At 41.5% G+C, this 17463-nt stretch overlaps 1 protein-coding gene across 2 annotated transcripts in view; it reads left to right on the forward strand.

The window, feature by feature from the left end:
* Positions 1–265: 265 nt before the first annotated feature.
* Positions 266–17463, forward strand: part of MCUR1 (mitochondrial calcium uniporter regulator 1) — a 29021-nt gene continuing 11823 nt past the window's right edge. For both annotated transcript variants that reach the window (XM_080655014.1, XM_080655013.1), the window contains exons 1-4: positions 266–839; positions 8842–8961; positions 13781–13884; positions 15242–15343. In XM_080655014.1, the coding sequence (XP_080511140.1) occupies positions 419–839; positions 8842–8961; positions 13781–13884; positions 15242–15343 (747 nt within the window). In that variant the 5' untranslated portion in view covers positions 266–418. The remainder of the gene's footprint in view (positions 840–8841; positions 8962–13780; positions 13885–15241; positions 15344–17463) is intronic.

Genomic DNA, 17463 nt, shown 5'->3' on the forward strand with positions numbered 1-17463 from the left:
GGGGGACTTCGAACGGGGAGGGTAAAACCGAGGGCAGCCTGGTGAAGCAGGGACTTTTCACCGAAGTCTGAAGGGCACCGGCGTGGTAAATTTCTCTGTAAGGACACCAGTGTAATAAGTATGCAAATCATGCCGCACAGGCTCACTCCAGTTCCAGGAACGCCCGCAGCCCCACCCCACTTCCCCGGGTTGCCTTACTCAGCGGGCGGGGCTTGCCTCCCGCGCGGAAACGGAGACCAGCCCCGCCCCCCGCCCCGCCCGCCCCAGGCGCGCGCCCGGAGCCCCGCCCACCCGGCTGAAAGGGCCGCCGGCGCTGCGGGCACAGCGTCCTGCCTTCTGATTCGGGCCGGAGCCGCCCGCGACCGGCGCCGCGCGCGAACGCCATGCGCGCGCGCCCGGGCCAGTGACAGCCTTCGGGATGAACGGTGGCTCCGTCTCGGGAGAGGGGCCGAAGCGCCCGCCGGACCTCCGGCGGCTTCTGCTCTTCTTACTTGCCAGTCGCTGCGGAAGCCCGGGCGGCGTTCCGTCACGCCGCTGCCTGTCCGCGCTCGCGGAAGGTCTGGAGGCGCTGGGCCCCGGCGCCCCCGTGGCCCGCGTCGCGTCACGTGCCTCGGCGTTGTTCCTCCTGGTGCAGGTGCCCGTCCCGCGCCTGGCCGCCGCCGCCCCGCGCCGACCGCTGGGAGTCCGGGAGCGCTCGCGCCTGGGGCCCTTGGCTCCCTCAGCCGGGCGCTGCTGCGCGTGGAGGTGCCAGCCCGGCCTCGTCCCAGGCGTCGCCTGTGCCGCAGGCCCCCTCCACCAGTGCCATGTCCGAGTGCCCGCCCTCGCTTCCACCCGGAGAGGTAGGGTCAGGCGGTCGGAGGAGAGGGGGCTCGCCCCGTGCGGCTGGGACAGTGGGGCGGGGAGGAGCTTTGGCTTTCACCTCCCGGGAGAAGGCCAGGAGACCCAGAGGTCGGGTCACTTGAGGTCACCAGGCTCCTAGGGCGTGGCGGAAGAAGGAGTGTCTGGCCCCGCCCTTCTGATCCTCGGTATCCAGGACTTGGCCAGCTAAGAAGACCTGAATTACTCGGAATGCCTGCCCAAGGGTTTGGGCGCAAAATTGAAATGGGATGCGGGGAGGTGGTGCGTGCGGCGGCAGTGAGTTTGTGCACGCCCCTCCCTGTGCAGAGCTACCACGTGGGCGCTAGCGTACAGGTTGCTGTTTTGCCAGCAACTCTGATGAAGGGTGTGCGGAAGGCTTGCACGTTTGAGAATCGGAGCTCTGGGAAATGAAGGGACTGTTTCACAATTTGGGTTCCTTGTTATCTTCAATTAAGCACTAGCTCCTATTCTGTGCCTGGTACTTTCCTAGATACTTGGGATCTATCAGTCAACAAAACGCCTTCCTTCTATTAACGTAAAAAAAAAAAAAAAACACACACATTGAAACCTCTAAAGAATTTTTGAGTTTATTTGAGCCAAACTGTTGACATATGCCGGGAAGCAAAACCTCAACGAATTGAGATAATGCTCCAGAGAATGGCGGGCTACATCTGTATTTATACATTGCAATCAAAGGAAAAGGACATAGGTGGGTTACATGAAATCCATTGGTGATAGACTAGAGAGGCGGGAGAAAGCAAAGCAGGGTAAAAAGTAAAATGATAGACACATACTCAGGTGGGTGCAGGAACAATTAACATAACAATGAAGGAATTTGTGGTATCTGTCCTGAGTCCAGGCACATTAGGTTGTGCCCCAAGGGGTCCAGACAAAGAGAAGTTACAAGTTACCCAGACATTTCAAGGGTATGTTTTATAGATGCAAAAAGACAGATGGGCTCAGTTAAGATAAAGGCTGACCTTGTCAGTGAAGATACCAGCCTAGGACATAACTCCCCACCATAATTGCTTTTAGTTAAAGTTTAATTTCAGACCATCCTTTGTGGTTATTTTAGGTCTCTTGAGTTTGCAAGACCGCCATGCAGGCCTTCCCTGAACTTGTCAGGTCAGCATGTGGCCCCTTTCGTCCACACTTCTTGGAGCTTAATTCTAGCAGAGGCGGTGATACACACATATGTTTAAATAGATATAGATATAATTTTTGTATACATATACAATTTACATATGCACATATGATATTTATATATACATAATGGATAAATACTATAGGAAAAATAGAGGTGGTAAGGGTTAGGAAGTGAGATGGGCCTCCAGTTACCAACTTAATAGCATCAGAATAGGTTTCATTGAGAAGGTAGCTAAATACTTGAAGGGGATGAGAGCAGTCACTGTCCTACATGAGATTAAGGCAATCTAAATAGGTTCAATTTACTAGGTAGCAAATTGTTGATTAAAATGTCATCATTTTGGGTAATGTTAATTAGCAAACTTGGCCAAAATATCTCTTTGGGAGACTATACTTTTCCATCAGTAACCACTCTGGTAGTTCCCACACCCACCTCCTCCAATAGAAACACCCAGTAAATGTTGGCTGCATCTAAAATTTAAGAATACCTTGGCTGGGGAAGAAACTGATTGGTAGAGCAACAAAGTGAACCAAGCTTGACATACAGAGGTTGGTGAATGAGTAGTGAATGAACTCTGTCAGTGTCCTGCAGTAATTTTGAGTTAGAGATGGCTTTGAACTTTATTTCTGTACTTTGCCTTTTGGTGCTCTTTTTTGACAAGCTGGAAACTTGTGATTTATTTTCCTCTAAAAACTCAAGATTATGGGGCAAAGGAGAGAGTGTTCTTTCTTATCAGTTTTCTGACGAGCAAGGTAGTAATGTTGTTTTAGTCTCAGATTATGTCATTCTTCACAGTGTGGATGAATTCATAAATACTATGGGGAAACAGCCAAGACAGTTAAGGAATCATGTATGCCCATTGCCCATGAGTAAATGAGAGTTTTGTTCCTTTGTCTTCAGCCTAATGGTTCGTTTGGTGCCAAAGGTTCTAAGTAGGGCTACTTAGACTTAAGGATATTACGGGTAGGAAATTTGTACTGGGTTCCCTCCTCTGGTCAAGGGTAACTTTGGGCTCCTTTTGTGTGTTTTTTAATATCCTTTTGATATACTGAAGGTCCCCCAAAGGAGAATTTCATATTACACTTTAACACATAGCTCAGTTTACTTGCTTCCTGGTTATAAGTAGGAATTTATAGTTCTTGGGCCCCGTTTTGTTATCACAATAAAAGAGGAAAAGTGAGTCAGAGGTGTTCTGGATGTCTGAGTATTGCTGTCACCCTTTGACAGAAAGCAAACTGGCATTCATCTTCTGTCAGCAGCGGTTGGATGGCCAACTGGGAAGTGGCCAGCCCTTTTCTCCACTTCTCAGATGACAATATTTTTTTTGAAATAAGCTTGCAATTGAAATAAATTCCAATACTTTTTTGGGAAAAAAATTGGCAGTATCTAAGTTAGAATTGGCTCTTGCTTAGAAAATAGTAATGATGCTTTGTTTTGTTGGGGGGGGCAGATTATTTTGTTATTAGAAACAAGGAAATGGGGAGTAGACTAATCCCGTCACTCTTCATAAGCCAGCTTCTAGACTCCAATGTTTTCAAGCTCCCTAACCCATTACAGTCCTCAACAGTTCTATGATGGATGGGGTGGCCTGTAGAGAGCCCCCTGAGAGGTGCATTCATTCATTCATTCATTCACCCACCCAATGTTTTTAGAGCTAAGTCTGTTTTGTGTCAGCAGACATTCAGGTTCTCTTCTCATGAGACCAATTTTTGTCCCAGGACTGGAGATAAAGAATGAAAAATGATACTCATTTATGTGATAAAGGAAGACCATAGGCAAAGAGCAACACTTGCTCCTGTGATTTTTGTGAGTATATAATCAGATGCGCCTCCCTTAGCACGGTATCTGTTACCTAATAATTGGTGACAATCTTATTATTTTTGCCATTGTTACTCTGTCTTCTGAGCAGGTTCCCAAGCCCTGTCCCCACATGCGGTGGACACTCAGCTGCGTGCATAGACATTATGACTCTGCCCCCTAATCATAAGTGGCTGGGCCCAGCAGGGCTTCTCAGAGGTCAAAAGGCTGGCTGTGCCCACTAACTGGCAGTGTGACTTTGGGCAAGTGTCTCAACCTCCCTGAGTCTTATATTTCTTGTATGGAAAATGAGGGTCATAATAGACCTATATCTGCCATGGGATTGAGCTGAGGATCAAGTGAGTTACTGCATGAACAGCATTTAGCACATTGTGGGGCACATGGTAAGTACCTTTAGATATTAACTATTTGTGTTACTACTACCCATGTGACTACAAGTTATTTGAGTGCCTATTGTATACCAAGCACTGTTCTTAGTGCTGCAGGTACATAGTGAACAAAACCAGGCACACCCTGACCTTGCAGCGCTTAGATCTAGGAGGAGACGGCAAACAATAAACAAGTAAATATAATATCCAGTAGGGAGCAGTGCAATGAAGAGCAATAAAGCAGGTTGGGGTCTAAGATACAAATGATTAAGAAAAGGGGTAACGTCGTCGAGCTTTTCACTGAATGTTTTGGGTTCTCCTTCCCGACCTTTGTGACTTGATTTGGCCAATGAAATATGAATAGAAGGGGTAGGTGTCATTTCTGAGTGGACCTGCAGAGGCCCGGTGTGATTCTCCACCTCCCTTTAAAAATAGAAAAAAGGGAACAAAAAGAGGTACTCATTTATGTAAAAAGGGAAGACAATAGGTTAAGAGGAGAAAGGTGTTGATCTCAAATTTTCCTTCTAGACAGTCTCAGAAATCATAACAATTGAAGTTTTGTTTTTAATATGTTGTTAGCCTGCAGTATGGCAAGCCCTCTGCTAGATGCTAACAATACAAAAATGACTAAGATTGGCTGCTCTTGGGTTTGTGGACTAACAGATGATACAGATAAGGAAGTAATATAACAAGTGCTATGATAGAGCCATCTGTACTGAGCTGAGAACACAGATAAGGTAGCAATAAAGGCCGCTCCCTAACCTGGGTGGGGTTGGCAGAGAGAACTATACACTGTATAATCATAACCAGAACATAAAGAAGACTTAGGAAGTTGTCAAATTAAATGAAGAGGGGTAAAGAAGGTGCTTAAAATTTACCAGTTGAGAAAGGGGAGCAAACCAGGCTTCAGGATGGGATGCCAAAGTATGAAAGAAAGTTCAGGAAACAGAATAGCTTAGGTGGCTAGAAGAAGGCTGAAAAGGTAAGTGGGGGCCAAATTGGCACAGGCTTTGTATGCTTTGCTAAGGACTTTATGGTATAGTCTGGCTAGTGATTCTTTGAATCTAAGGGCCCCTTTTAACCATTAAACACAGATAGACAATTGTTGCATTTTATTTTTTGTCAGTCTGCAAACTGTGCTACAGAGTGATTATTGGATCTCTTGATCTTACTTGATGCTAACTATGACCAAAGCAATCATACTCATTCCAAGTCTCCAGTAAGTTGGGAACCACTGTTCTAGGCTTACAGAGAAGAATCAGATCCGTGGGGTCCTGTCCATGTCATCTTTTTGCTTACTTTGCAGTTTCTGTTAGAGTGTGTAAGGCTGAGAATAGGAGTTGATTAGCTGAAGTATCTTTCTGGTCATTTAGGAGATCTACTGAGAAAACTTTGAACTTTGAGTTAGTAGATGACTGTTCTCTTCTACCACTCTTCTACAACACCTGGCATCATTGAAAAGTAAGAACAAATATGTAGCAAGAATTACATATCTGTGTTTATTACATTTAAATGAAGGATTTTTATTTTATGTTGTCCATCTCTTTTTTTTTTCCTTTGCTATCAAAATGTCTTTTTTAGTATGATTATAATAGTAAGGCGCTATTACGTTTAAATGTCCTTTTTGACAAAATTATAAATTGACACTGCAGTTGTTCCATTTAAAAAAAATAAAACTATTGTGGTTCATGAAATACAAAAGCCAGGAAGCCATTACTATGCCACCTCCTTCAAATGAGCACCTTGAAATAAATATACAAAACAGGTTGGATCTGTGGTTATGTGCACAGAAATTCGTAAAAATGGTAATATACAAATTGTTAGAATTCATCTCTCCAAAAATGGGCTTTTGCAAAGACACCAAGGGAAAGAAAATGACAGATCAATGTCTCTTGTAAATAAGGATTAAGAAAAAAAAAAATACTAGCAGACCAAATCTGGCAATACATAGCAGGAGTATATATACATCATGACCAGATGGGATTTTGTCCCAAGAATACCAAGTTCATTTAGTATCTGAAAATCAATTTATGTAATGCACCTTATTAACCAAATAAAGGAGAGAAACCACATGACCATTTCAAAAGACAAAGAAAAGGAATTTGAAAAAATTTAGCACCCCTTCATGATTAAAAAAAAAATAATACCACTTGGCAAATTAGGACTAGGAGGGAACTGCCTCACCTGATAAAGGGCATCTGTGAAAAACCCATGGCTAGCATACTTAATGGGGAAAGACAATGCTTTCCCTCTAAGGTCAGGAGCAAAGATGCCTGCTCTCATCATTCCATTTAACATTGTACTAGAATTTCTAACCAGGGCAGTTAGGCAAGAAAATGTAAAAGCATTCAGATTGTAAAGGAAGAAGTAAATCACAGGTGACAACCTTGTACATAGAAAACTCTAAGGAATTCACTAAAAAACGATTGGAGCTAATAAGTTCAGCAAGATACAAGATCAATATATTTTTAAAATATACAAAAATTAGTTTTATTTCTACACACTAGCAAGGAACAACCTGAAAAATCTGAAAAAGCATTCCCTTTATAGTAGCATCAAAAAGAATAAAACACTTAGTGCTAAATTTAACAAAAGAACATAAAATTTGTACTCTGAAACCTATATAACATTATTAAAGACATAAATAAATGGAAAAACATTCCATGTGCGTGGATTGGAAGACTTTAATATTGTTAAAATGGCAGTACTCCCCCAAATTTATCTACAGATTTAACACAATTTCTATCAAAGTTCCAGGTGCCTTCTTTGCAGAAATTGAAAAACTGACCCTAAAATTCATATGGAAATGCAAGGGACTCAGAATAGCCAAAAGCAGTCTTGAAAAAGAACAGAGTTAGAGGATTCACTTCCTAATGTTGAAACTTACTACACAGTAATCAAGAAAATGTGGCACTGGCATAAGAACAGACATACTAGTATAGATCAGTGAGATAGAATGGAAGACCCAGAGATAAGCCCTCACATTATAGTCCATTGTTGTTTTTTTTACCAGAGTCACAGGACAACTTAAGGGAGAAAATAGTGCTGGGTCAACTGGACACCCACATCGTTCAAAAGAATGAAGTTGAACTCCCATCTCACAACATATACAAATATTAACTCAAATGGATCAAAGATCTAAATGTAAGAGCTAAAATTGTAAAATAATTAGAAGGAAACGTAGATGTAAATCTTTGTGTACTTGAATTAATCAATAGTTTCTTAGATATGACACCAAAAGCACAAGGAACAAAAAGAAATTGGGCTTCATTAAAATAAAAAACTTTTGTGCCTCAAAAAGCATTACAAAGAAAGTGAAAGACAACTCACAGAATGGGAGAGAATATATGAAATCATATATATAATACGGAACATGATCTAAAATATATAAAGAACTGTTACAACTCGGCAATAAAAAAGATAACCCAATTTTTTTAATAGGCAAAGGGTCTGAATAGAAATTTCTCCAAAGAAGATATACAAATGTCCAATAAGCACATTGAGATATGCTCAACATCATTAGCCACTAGGGAAATGCAAATCAAAACTACAATGAGATACCACTTTACACCCGCTAAGATGACTGTAATAAAAAAGATAATATCAAGTGTTGAGGATGTGTAGAAATTGAAAGCCTCATACATGGCTGTTGGGAATGTGAAAAGGTGCAGCCACTTTGGAAAACAGTCTGGCATAACCTCAGAAGGTTTAACATAAAGTTACTGTATGGTGTAGCAGCTCCACTCCTAAATATGTACCCAAGAGAACTGAAAACATGTTTATACAAAAACTTATATACCAGTGTTCATAGCAGCAGCATTCATAATAGCCAAGAAGAAACAACTCAAGTGTCCTTCAACTATTGAATAGGTTAAATAAAATTGGTATATTTATACAATGGAATAGTATTTGACAATAAAAAGAAACATGGTACTGACACATACTACAAGGTGAATGAACTTTGAAAACACCATGCTAGGTGAAAGAAACCAGTATAGAATACCACATATCTTATGATTCTGTTCATATGCAGTATCCAGAGTAGGCAAATCCATGGAGACAGAAAGTAAATAAGTGTTTGCCTGGGAGTGGGGGTGTTGGGAGTTTGGGTATAGGGCTTCTTTGGAGGATGATGACAGTGTTTTAAAGTTGATTGTGGGGATGCTTGCACCACTCTGTATCTATATATATAAAAGCCTAAGTGGCCGTTATGACTGAACAATCGGTTGACCGGTCGCTATAACGCACACTGACCACCAGGGGGCAGATGCTCAATGCAGGAGCTGTCCCTGGTGGTCAGTGTGTTCCCTCAGCCAACCTCCCGCAGCGGGCCAACCTCCCATGGTCACTCCACAAGCCGGCTGGCCCAGATCGGGACGAGGCGAGATGGCCCCGATCGGCCCCAATCGCAGGCCAGGCTGAGGGACCCCACCATGCATGAATTTGTGCACTAGGTCTCTATTATATAATAAAAACAATCAAATTGTATACTTAAAATGGGTGAGTTGTATAGTAGTATGTGAATTATAGCTCAATAAAGCTCTCATGAAGAAACAAACAGGCTTTTGAGGTATGACTGATTTTTTCATGTTGCTGAGTTGCTTTTGTTTACCATATGTCTTTTGAACTTTATTGTGCTTTCTGTTCTAGAGCTAAGCCTCTCTGCTGGGTGCCTGCAGTTGGAGCACAAACGCGGAGATTTCACCTCCTCTGGGAGTAGGAAGCTCTACTTTGACACCCATGCCTTAGTGTGTTTACTCGAAGAAAATGGTAATCCTCTTTCTTTGGTCACTCAGTGCCATAGAAGAACACAATACAGTATGACTTCTCTTATGGTTCCATCTAATTTCTCCTGTTTCTCTTTGACTTTTAAATCTACAAGTAATCTTTTGGTCAGTCTCATTTCTTAAGTCCTCATTTTCTGTTGAAGGACTTCTTTGCTTCATCAGTACAATTGAAATTTTCTCACACAGTCTGTCCAAGTGAAGCATATGCTTTTAACATCACTCCAGAAGTACAGCGTTAAAGATAAAAAGTTAGACACAAGTCAGCAAAACTCAGGAGTGGTTCTTATTATGACCATCTGAAGCACAAAAGTGATGTTTTATTACTGCATCTTATGTGCTTTTACAATTTTTATGAAATTAAAATGTTGCTGAGCAGTAGTTATTGATATCAACACATTGTGTTCTTTTTAAAAAATATTCCATCTAACATTTTCCCTTACTGCTCTTGCATTCATTAATGTAAAAGATGGCTCTGAATTTTGTTGAAAGTGCACTTAATATATAGATAACATTCTTATGTTTAATCTTATCAAGACAAATACACCAATACTGTGACACATATATTCTCAAAATCAGAAACTCATATATCATAGGTTATGCCTTGAAAATAAATATATGTGCTTTTACTTTATTGTATAGTTATTTACCCAGCTGTGCATGATTGAATGTGAAAAGCTGCCCTCTGTAGATGTACTACACATGCCCAGGTCAAGGTGATGGAATGAATTGTGTTCCTATGGGCATTTAGAAGCTCTGATGGCATGGGCATAATAATTCCAAAGAACCTTTTTAAAAGATATATATTTTTAAGTGATTTTAGAGAGAGATGGAAACATCTATGGGAGAGAAACATTGATCAGCTGCTTCCTGCATGCCCCCTACCAGGGATCAAGCCCACATCCCGGGCATGTGTCCTGAACCCGTGACCACTTGGTGCGTGGTCTCAACCACTGAGCCACACCAGCTGGGCTCCAAAGAACCTTTTACTTTTTTTCTCTATTTTTTTTTCCAAAGAGCCTTTTAAATATTAAATGAAATAATGTACTTAAGTGTACTCTGGAAAAAATGTCAAATGCTGTATAATAATTTTGGCAACCATTTTCTTCTCAAACTTGAATAATAGGCCGTTTTCACCAAAAACTTCTTTCATTGGCCAAAAAGAAAGGTGGAAGTGAGAAGAGGGCTATCTAAAATTATCTTGATGAACAGCAGTCTTCCCTAGTTTTTTTCTTATTCTTTTTTTGGGGGCAGGGGGCTTTGTGTTTGTATTCAAAGTAACCAATTGTAAAAAGAGATATTAGAGACAATGGGGACATTTCAGTATCCACTAGGTATTTGATGGCATTAAGGGAGCATCGGTGATTTTGTTACGTGGAACAATGCAAGGTAGCTGCAATGGACTCTAGATGGCCACCAATCCTTCCTCCCAACGAGAGGTGGGATTTATTGCCCCTTTCCCTCTTTCAAAATTTGTTTATTTAGACAGAAATTGCGTATGTTAAAAATATGATGTTTTGGTACATGTAATTTCTGCTTTTCTTGGTTTCAAACCTTGGCCCATGAATATTTGCATATTTCAAGACCAGCGATGGGAAGACCCCACTGAAGTGTGTGTAGCGTATGACCATGCTGAGATCAGTGACAGATGTGTAAGTTGTCTGGGTTAGGGTGAGGCCAGGAGGAACCCTTCAAGGAATATTCCCTCCTTTATTCTTTTTTTCTTCAGTTATGTCTCCCGATTAACAAAACTTGCTTTGTCTATAATCTCACTAACCCTGATGTGTCTAGTTCTCTCATTCCTACAAAAAATAATTTGTACCTGGTAACTAAGCAGGTTTCCAGGCTTCTGCTTTTCCTTATTCCCTTTCACCTTCCACAGGTGCTTGTTAAATTTTAAGGCTTTGGAGTTTATTTGCTTTTTATTATCAACATAAGTCTTTTCCAGTCTCTATTTTTATTTTCTTCATAATTGCCAAATCTCATTATGTTTACCTCTGAACTTTTCTTAAAGTTTTAAAAATTGCAAAAGACATGTTTATTTTCAAAAAATTAGGAAGACAGAAAAGAATCATGAAAAACTATTCCGAATCCCAATTTAACACTTTGGTGGGTCAACCTTTTGGGTTATTTTTCCAGATGTGCATGATCTATACATTGAAAGCTAAAGGATTTTGAATGAAGTAAAGGGAGTTGATCTTCTTTTCTTAAATTGTTTTTTAGAACTTTATTGATTTTAGAGCAGAAGGGAGAGAGAGAAACACCTATTGGTTGCCTCCTGCACATGCCCCAACCAGTAACCTGGGTATGTGCCCTGACTGGGAATCGAACTTGCCACCTCTTAGTGTATGGGATGATGCTCTGAGCCACACCAGCTAGGGCTGGGAGTAGGTCTTTGAAGGTCTTTTTTGTCGCCTTTAAGTCTGTGCCTTGTTTTGTTCTGTTAATATATTTTTATTTTATTTTAAGTGCTTTTTATTTTTTTTTCCCATCAACATTCTTTTTAAAAATTATTCTGTATTGTTGGAAGTATTACATATGTCCTCCTTTTTCCCCCACTGACTTCCTTCAGCCTGCCCCCCGACACCCCACTCCAGGCCTTCAGCACCCTATTGTCTGTGGCCATGGGTTATGCATATATGTATACAAGGTCTTTGGTTAATTACCTCCCCCCACCCACCCACCCTCCCCGCCTTCCCTCTGAGGTTCCACACTCTGTTCCATGCTTCCATGTCTCTGTATCCACCCTGTTCATCAGTATATTTTGTTGCTTAGGTTACACATATGAGTGCGATCATGTGTACTTGTCTTTTTCTGAACTGACTTATTTCACTTAGCATGATACTGTCCCTCCATGCTGTTGCAAATGGTAAGAGTTCTTTCTTTTTTACAGCAGCATAGTATTCCATGGTATAGATGTACCACAGTTTTTAATCCACTCATCTGCTGATGGGCACTTAGGCTATTTCCAAATCTTAGCTATTATAAATTGTGCTCCTGTGAACATAGGAGTATATATATTCTTTCTGATTGGTGTTTCTCTTTTCTTGGGATATATTCCTAGAAGTGGGATTACTGGGTCAAGTGGGAATTCCATTTTTAATTTTTTGAGGAAACTCCATACTGTTCTCCACAGTGGCTGCATTCCCACCAGCAGTGCACCAGGGTTCCTTTTTCTCCACATCCTCGCCAGCACTTGTCATTTGTTGATTTGTTGATGGTAGCCATTCTGACAGATGTGAGGTGATACCTCATTGTCGTTTTTATTTGCATCTCTCTGATGATCAGTGACTTTGAGAATTTTTTCATATGTCTCTTGACCATCTGTATGTTCTCTTTGGAGAAGTGTCTATTTAGGTCCTTTGCCCATTTTTTAATTGGATTAAAAATAAATAAAACAGATTTTTTTTACTTATTTCAGAGAGGAAAGGAGAAGGAGAGAGAAATAGAAACATCAATGATGAGAATCATTGATCAGCTGCCTCCTGCACGCCCCCTCCTGGGCATTGAGCACTCAACCCTGGCATGTGCCCTGACTGGGAATCAAACTGTGACATCTTGGTTCATAGGTCAATGAACTGAGGCACACACCACCTGGGCTGTGCCTTGTTTTTTTTTATTATGGTCTCATGCTTAATCTCATCCATATTATATCAGCTATAACTTTATTCAAACAAATGTGCCATTAATTAATTATAAGAATCAATAGAGCCCTAGCCAATTTGGCTCAGTGAATAGAGCATCACCCTGCAGACCAAAGAGTCCCAGGTTCGATTCCTGACAAGGGCATGTTACCTCAGTTGCAGGCTCCTCCCCGGTCCAGGCCCTAGTCGGGTGCATGCAGGAGGCAACCAATTGATGTGTTTCTTTCACATCGATATTTCTGCCTTTCTCTCTCTCTTCCACTCTATCTAAAATCAATGGAAAAATATCCTCGGGTGAGGATTTAAAAAAAAGAATCAATAGATTCTTCTGAAATTCTTATAGATGGACATATTTAATAGAAAGAATTACTTTCCAGGGACTTGGTTTTAAACATTTTATTAGCATTTCCAATGTAAAATATAAATTACTATCTAAAGTTATTAAAAACAGTAATACTGCTGAATTGAATCTTTATATAATTCAATTCAGCATCATTTCTTGAGTATCAAAGTAAATATATATTTTCCAGTGTGGGCCCCTATCACTGGTGACTGAAGAGAACTGTGGAGGAAAAACGAAAGAATTTATTTTAACATTATCTTTGAACATTTAATTAACAGCAAAATTGTAATTTCCATACTCAATAATTTGATTTATGCTAGATATAAAACAAATGAGCTTTCTACGTAAGTAAATTACTTTTGCTAAATACATACATTTTAAAATCAAGGAAGTCACATCCATTGAAGAAAATAAAAATTATCTAGAATTTTTGTTAAATCACAAAAGTGATAAATTGTATCTATAATATTGAGTCTTGCTTTTTTTCATTTGACCTTGCATGACAGTCATCCCCTATGTTATTAAACATTTTCTGAAAACATGGTTTTTGACAGTGTGGAAGGGCGTTAGAGAGCAGTTAGCCCAACTGCGCATTTCACATGAGGAAACACTCAGATGTGTCATACTTGTCCAGATGACAAACACATAATAGTCTATGACTGTAGTCTCCTCATCCGCCTGCCTCATCCGCTTTCCACCTGCTTCTCAAATTCAGACATTTGCTCCATGTGTAACTTTGTGTTGTCTCCCTTTCTACGAAGGCTTTCCTTTGACAACTAGAGTCTCCTGAGTGTGATTGTCTTTGTCTGTTTGCTTAGGGTTTACTACTCAACAAGCAGAAATCATTGTATCTGCATTGGTGAAGATCACGGAGGCCAACATGGATATCGTCTACAAAGACATGGTCACCAAGATGCAACAGGTTAGCTTTGTCAGGGCACTTTTGCAAATTTGAAATCTAAAGGGAAGATGTCACTTATAATATATATTTTTGGATAATGTCCTATTGAAAAGCATGTAGTTAATTGTTATCATAGTTGAGAGGCTAATTGCAGTGGCATAAAAAGTATTTAGTCAAAGCTATTTAGTAAACTCTTGTAGAATCAAATCATTATGCTAGAAATTCACTATGCTAGAAAAGGCTCTCTGCTTGAAAACTGTTTCAGTTCGCCATCCTATGTAATAAAAGCCTAATATGCTAAATGTCCGGTCGTCCGGTCTTCCGTCCAACCAATCAAAGCATAATATGCTAATGATATGCTAAGGTTGCTCAACTACTTGCTATGATGTGCACTGACCACCAGGGGGTAGAAGCTCTGACTGGTAGGTTAGCTTGCTGCTGGGGTCCGGCCGATCGGGGCTGAGCTAGACAGGCTGGACATGCCCTGGAGCCCTCCCATGGTCCCTCTCTGGCTGGCCAACCTCCTGCATCCCTCCCCAGCCCCAGTCGTGCACCGTTGTGGTCCCTTGGCCTGGCCTGTGCCCTCTCACAATCCAGGACCCTCGGGGGATGTTGGAGAGCCGGTTTTGGCCCGACAGTGGAATGACCAGTCGCTATGACGTGCACTGACCACCAGGGGGCAGACGCTCAATGCAGGAGCTGCCCACTGGTGGTCAGTGTGCTCCCACAGGGGGAGCACCACTCAGCCAGAACCCAGGCTCACGTGGGGAGTGGGCCTAAGCAGTCAGTCGGACACATCCCCCGAGGCCTCTCGGACTGCAAGAGGGCACAGGCCAAGCTGAGGGACCTTCCCCTGAGTGCATGAATTTCGTGCAACAGGGTGCTAGTACTTTAATAAATGGAGGTGTGGCCAAAATTATAGCAGTGTGTTTTTGAGCCAGTGGTCCTCAGATTTCTACCCTTTTAACTGTAATCCATTTGATGATGATACTGGGCTTGAGTTTTTATTCTTTTCCTTTTCTGTTTTGGAAGAGAGAAACTTTTTTTCTTGTGTCCATATTCGTCTAGTTCAGTGGTTGGCAAACCACGGCTCGCAAGCCACATGCGGCTCTTTGGCCCCTTGAGTGTGGCTCTTCCACAAAATACCACGGCCTGGGCAAGTCTATTTTGAAGAAGTGGCGTTAGAAGAAGTTTAAGTTTAAAAAATTTGGCTCTCAAAAGAAATTTCAATTGTTGTACTATTGATATTTGGCTCTGTTGACTAAGGAGTTTGCTGACCACTGGTCTAGTTTCTCATTAAGATGATACCAGGTAGAAACCATAGGAGGTGGACTTCCTAGACTACATTAGGTTTTATGTTTTGTTTTCCTTTTCCTAGGAGATCACTCTTCAGCAAATAATGTCTCAGATTTCTAATGTGAAAAAAGATATGATTATTTTGGAGAAGAGTGAATTTTCAGCCCTCAGAGCAGAAAATGAGGTAAACCTAAACAGCCACTTATCATTATAAAAAGCTTCATATTCAGACATTGAGATATAATGTACATAAACGGAAGTGCACAAGTAAGAATACATCTTTTTTTTAAAATAAATCTTTATTGTTCAGATTATTACAATTGTTCTTCTTTTTTCCCCCATAGCTCCCCTCCACCCGGTTCCCACCCCATCCTCTGCCCTTACCCTCCCCCTCCACTGTCCTCATTCATAGGTGTACGATTTTTGTCCAGTCTCTTCCAGCACCCCTTCCCCCCTGAGAATTGTCAGTCCATTCCCTTTCTATGCCCCTGATTTTATTATATTCACCAGTTTATTCTGTTCATCAGATTTTTTATTCACTTGATTTTTAGATTCACTTGTTGATAGATATGTATCTGTTGTTCATAATTTTTATCTTTACTTTTTTCTTCTTCCTCTTCTTAAAGAATACCTTTCAGCATTTCATATAATACTGGTTTGGCGGTGATGAACTCCTTTAGCTTTTTCTTATCTGTGAAGCTCTTTATCTGCCCTTCAATTCTGAATGATGGCTTTGCTGGGTAGAGTAATCTTGGTTGTAGGTTCTTGCTATTCATCACTTTGAATATTTCTTGCCACTCCCGTCTGGCCTGCATAGTTTCTGTTGAGAAATCAGCTGACAATCATATGGGTGCTCCCTTGTAGGTAACTAACTGTTTTTCTCTTGCTGCTTTTAATATTCTCTCTTTGTCTTTTGCTCTTGGCATTTTAATTATGATGTGTCTTGGTGTGGTCCTCTTTGGATTCCTTTTGTTTGGGGTTCTGTGTGCTTCCTGGACTTGTAAGTCTATTTCTTTCACCAGGTGGGGGAAGTTTTCTGTCATTATTTCTTCAAATAGGTTTTCAGTATCTTGCTCTCTCTCTTCTTCTGGCACCCCCATAATTCAGATGTTGGTATGCTTGAAGTTGTCCCAGAGGTTCCTTACACTATCTTCATATTTTTGGATTCTTTTTTCTTTTTGCTTTTCTAGTTGGGTGTTTTTTGCTTCTTCATATTTCAAATCTTTGACTTAATTCTTGCTATCCTCTAGTCTGCTGTTGGATCTCTGTATATTATTTTTTATTTCAGTCAGTGTATGCTTAATTTCTAGTTGGTCCATTTTCATATCCTCAAGGGTCTCGCTAAATTTATCAGCAGTTTCTAGAAAATTCTTGAAAAACCTTATAACCGTGGTTTTGAACTCTATATCCAGTAGTTTGCTTTCCTCCATTTCTTTCATTTGTGACCTGTTTCTTTGTCTTCACATTTTGGCTGCTTCCCTGAGTTGATGGAGTGGCTTTGTGTGCTAGGTGTCCTATAGGGCCCAGTGTCTCAGCCTCCCTAGTTACCTGAGGTGGACACTCTTGGTTCACCCCTTTGTGGGCTGTGTGCACAGTCTTGTTGTAGTTAAGCCTTGATTGTTGTTGGTATCACTGGGGGGAATTGACCTCCAGGCCAGTTGGCTATGAGGATCAGCTGTGTCTACGATGGGAGAACTTCTGTGCTGGAGACACCCTTATGAGACAAGACTTGCTTCAGTGGGGCTTTGGTGCTCACTGAGTCTTCCCCCTGAGTGTGTCCCTTATGGATCTGAGGAGTTGTAATCTGGATGGTCCCACTCTGATCCCTGGGTACACTGGCTCTTGGATCTCTAAGGAGGTGCCAATTTAGCCTCTGCCTGAAGCCACCCAGCAGGAGCTAGGGAGAGATCTGCAGATTCCTCTTCTTTGGGTTTTGGATGTGCCCAGATGAGGCCCAGCTGTGAAGCAATGAAAGCTGCTGCGGAGCCTTGGGCCTTCTTTTGGATGTTCTGGGTCTCACTGACTCAGCTGCAGTTTGTTAGGTAAGTTTAAAATTCAAAGGACCAGGCCATTCATATGTAAAAGCCTCTGTGCTCAGTTTGGATGGGGCTGAGTCTCAGGGCAGAGCAAACAGCATTGGCTTCGTGGGGCGGGATCTCAGGGCAGAGCAAACAGCGATGACTTCCCATCAGCCCTGCCCTAAGAGGCCCCTGGTTCTCAGTGTCCCGAGGTAATCACTGCAAGCACCTCTGAGAGAAAGCCGCCCTTGAGTTCTGCCCGCTGCCAGACAGTCCAGTTTCTCCC

This window comes from Plecotus auritus (assembly GCF_963455305.1).
Source record: "Plecotus auritus genome assembly, chromosome: 2".
NCBI classification, from domain to species: domain Eukaryota; kingdom Metazoa; phylum Chordata; class Mammalia; order Chiroptera; family Vespertilionidae; genus Plecotus; species Plecotus auritus.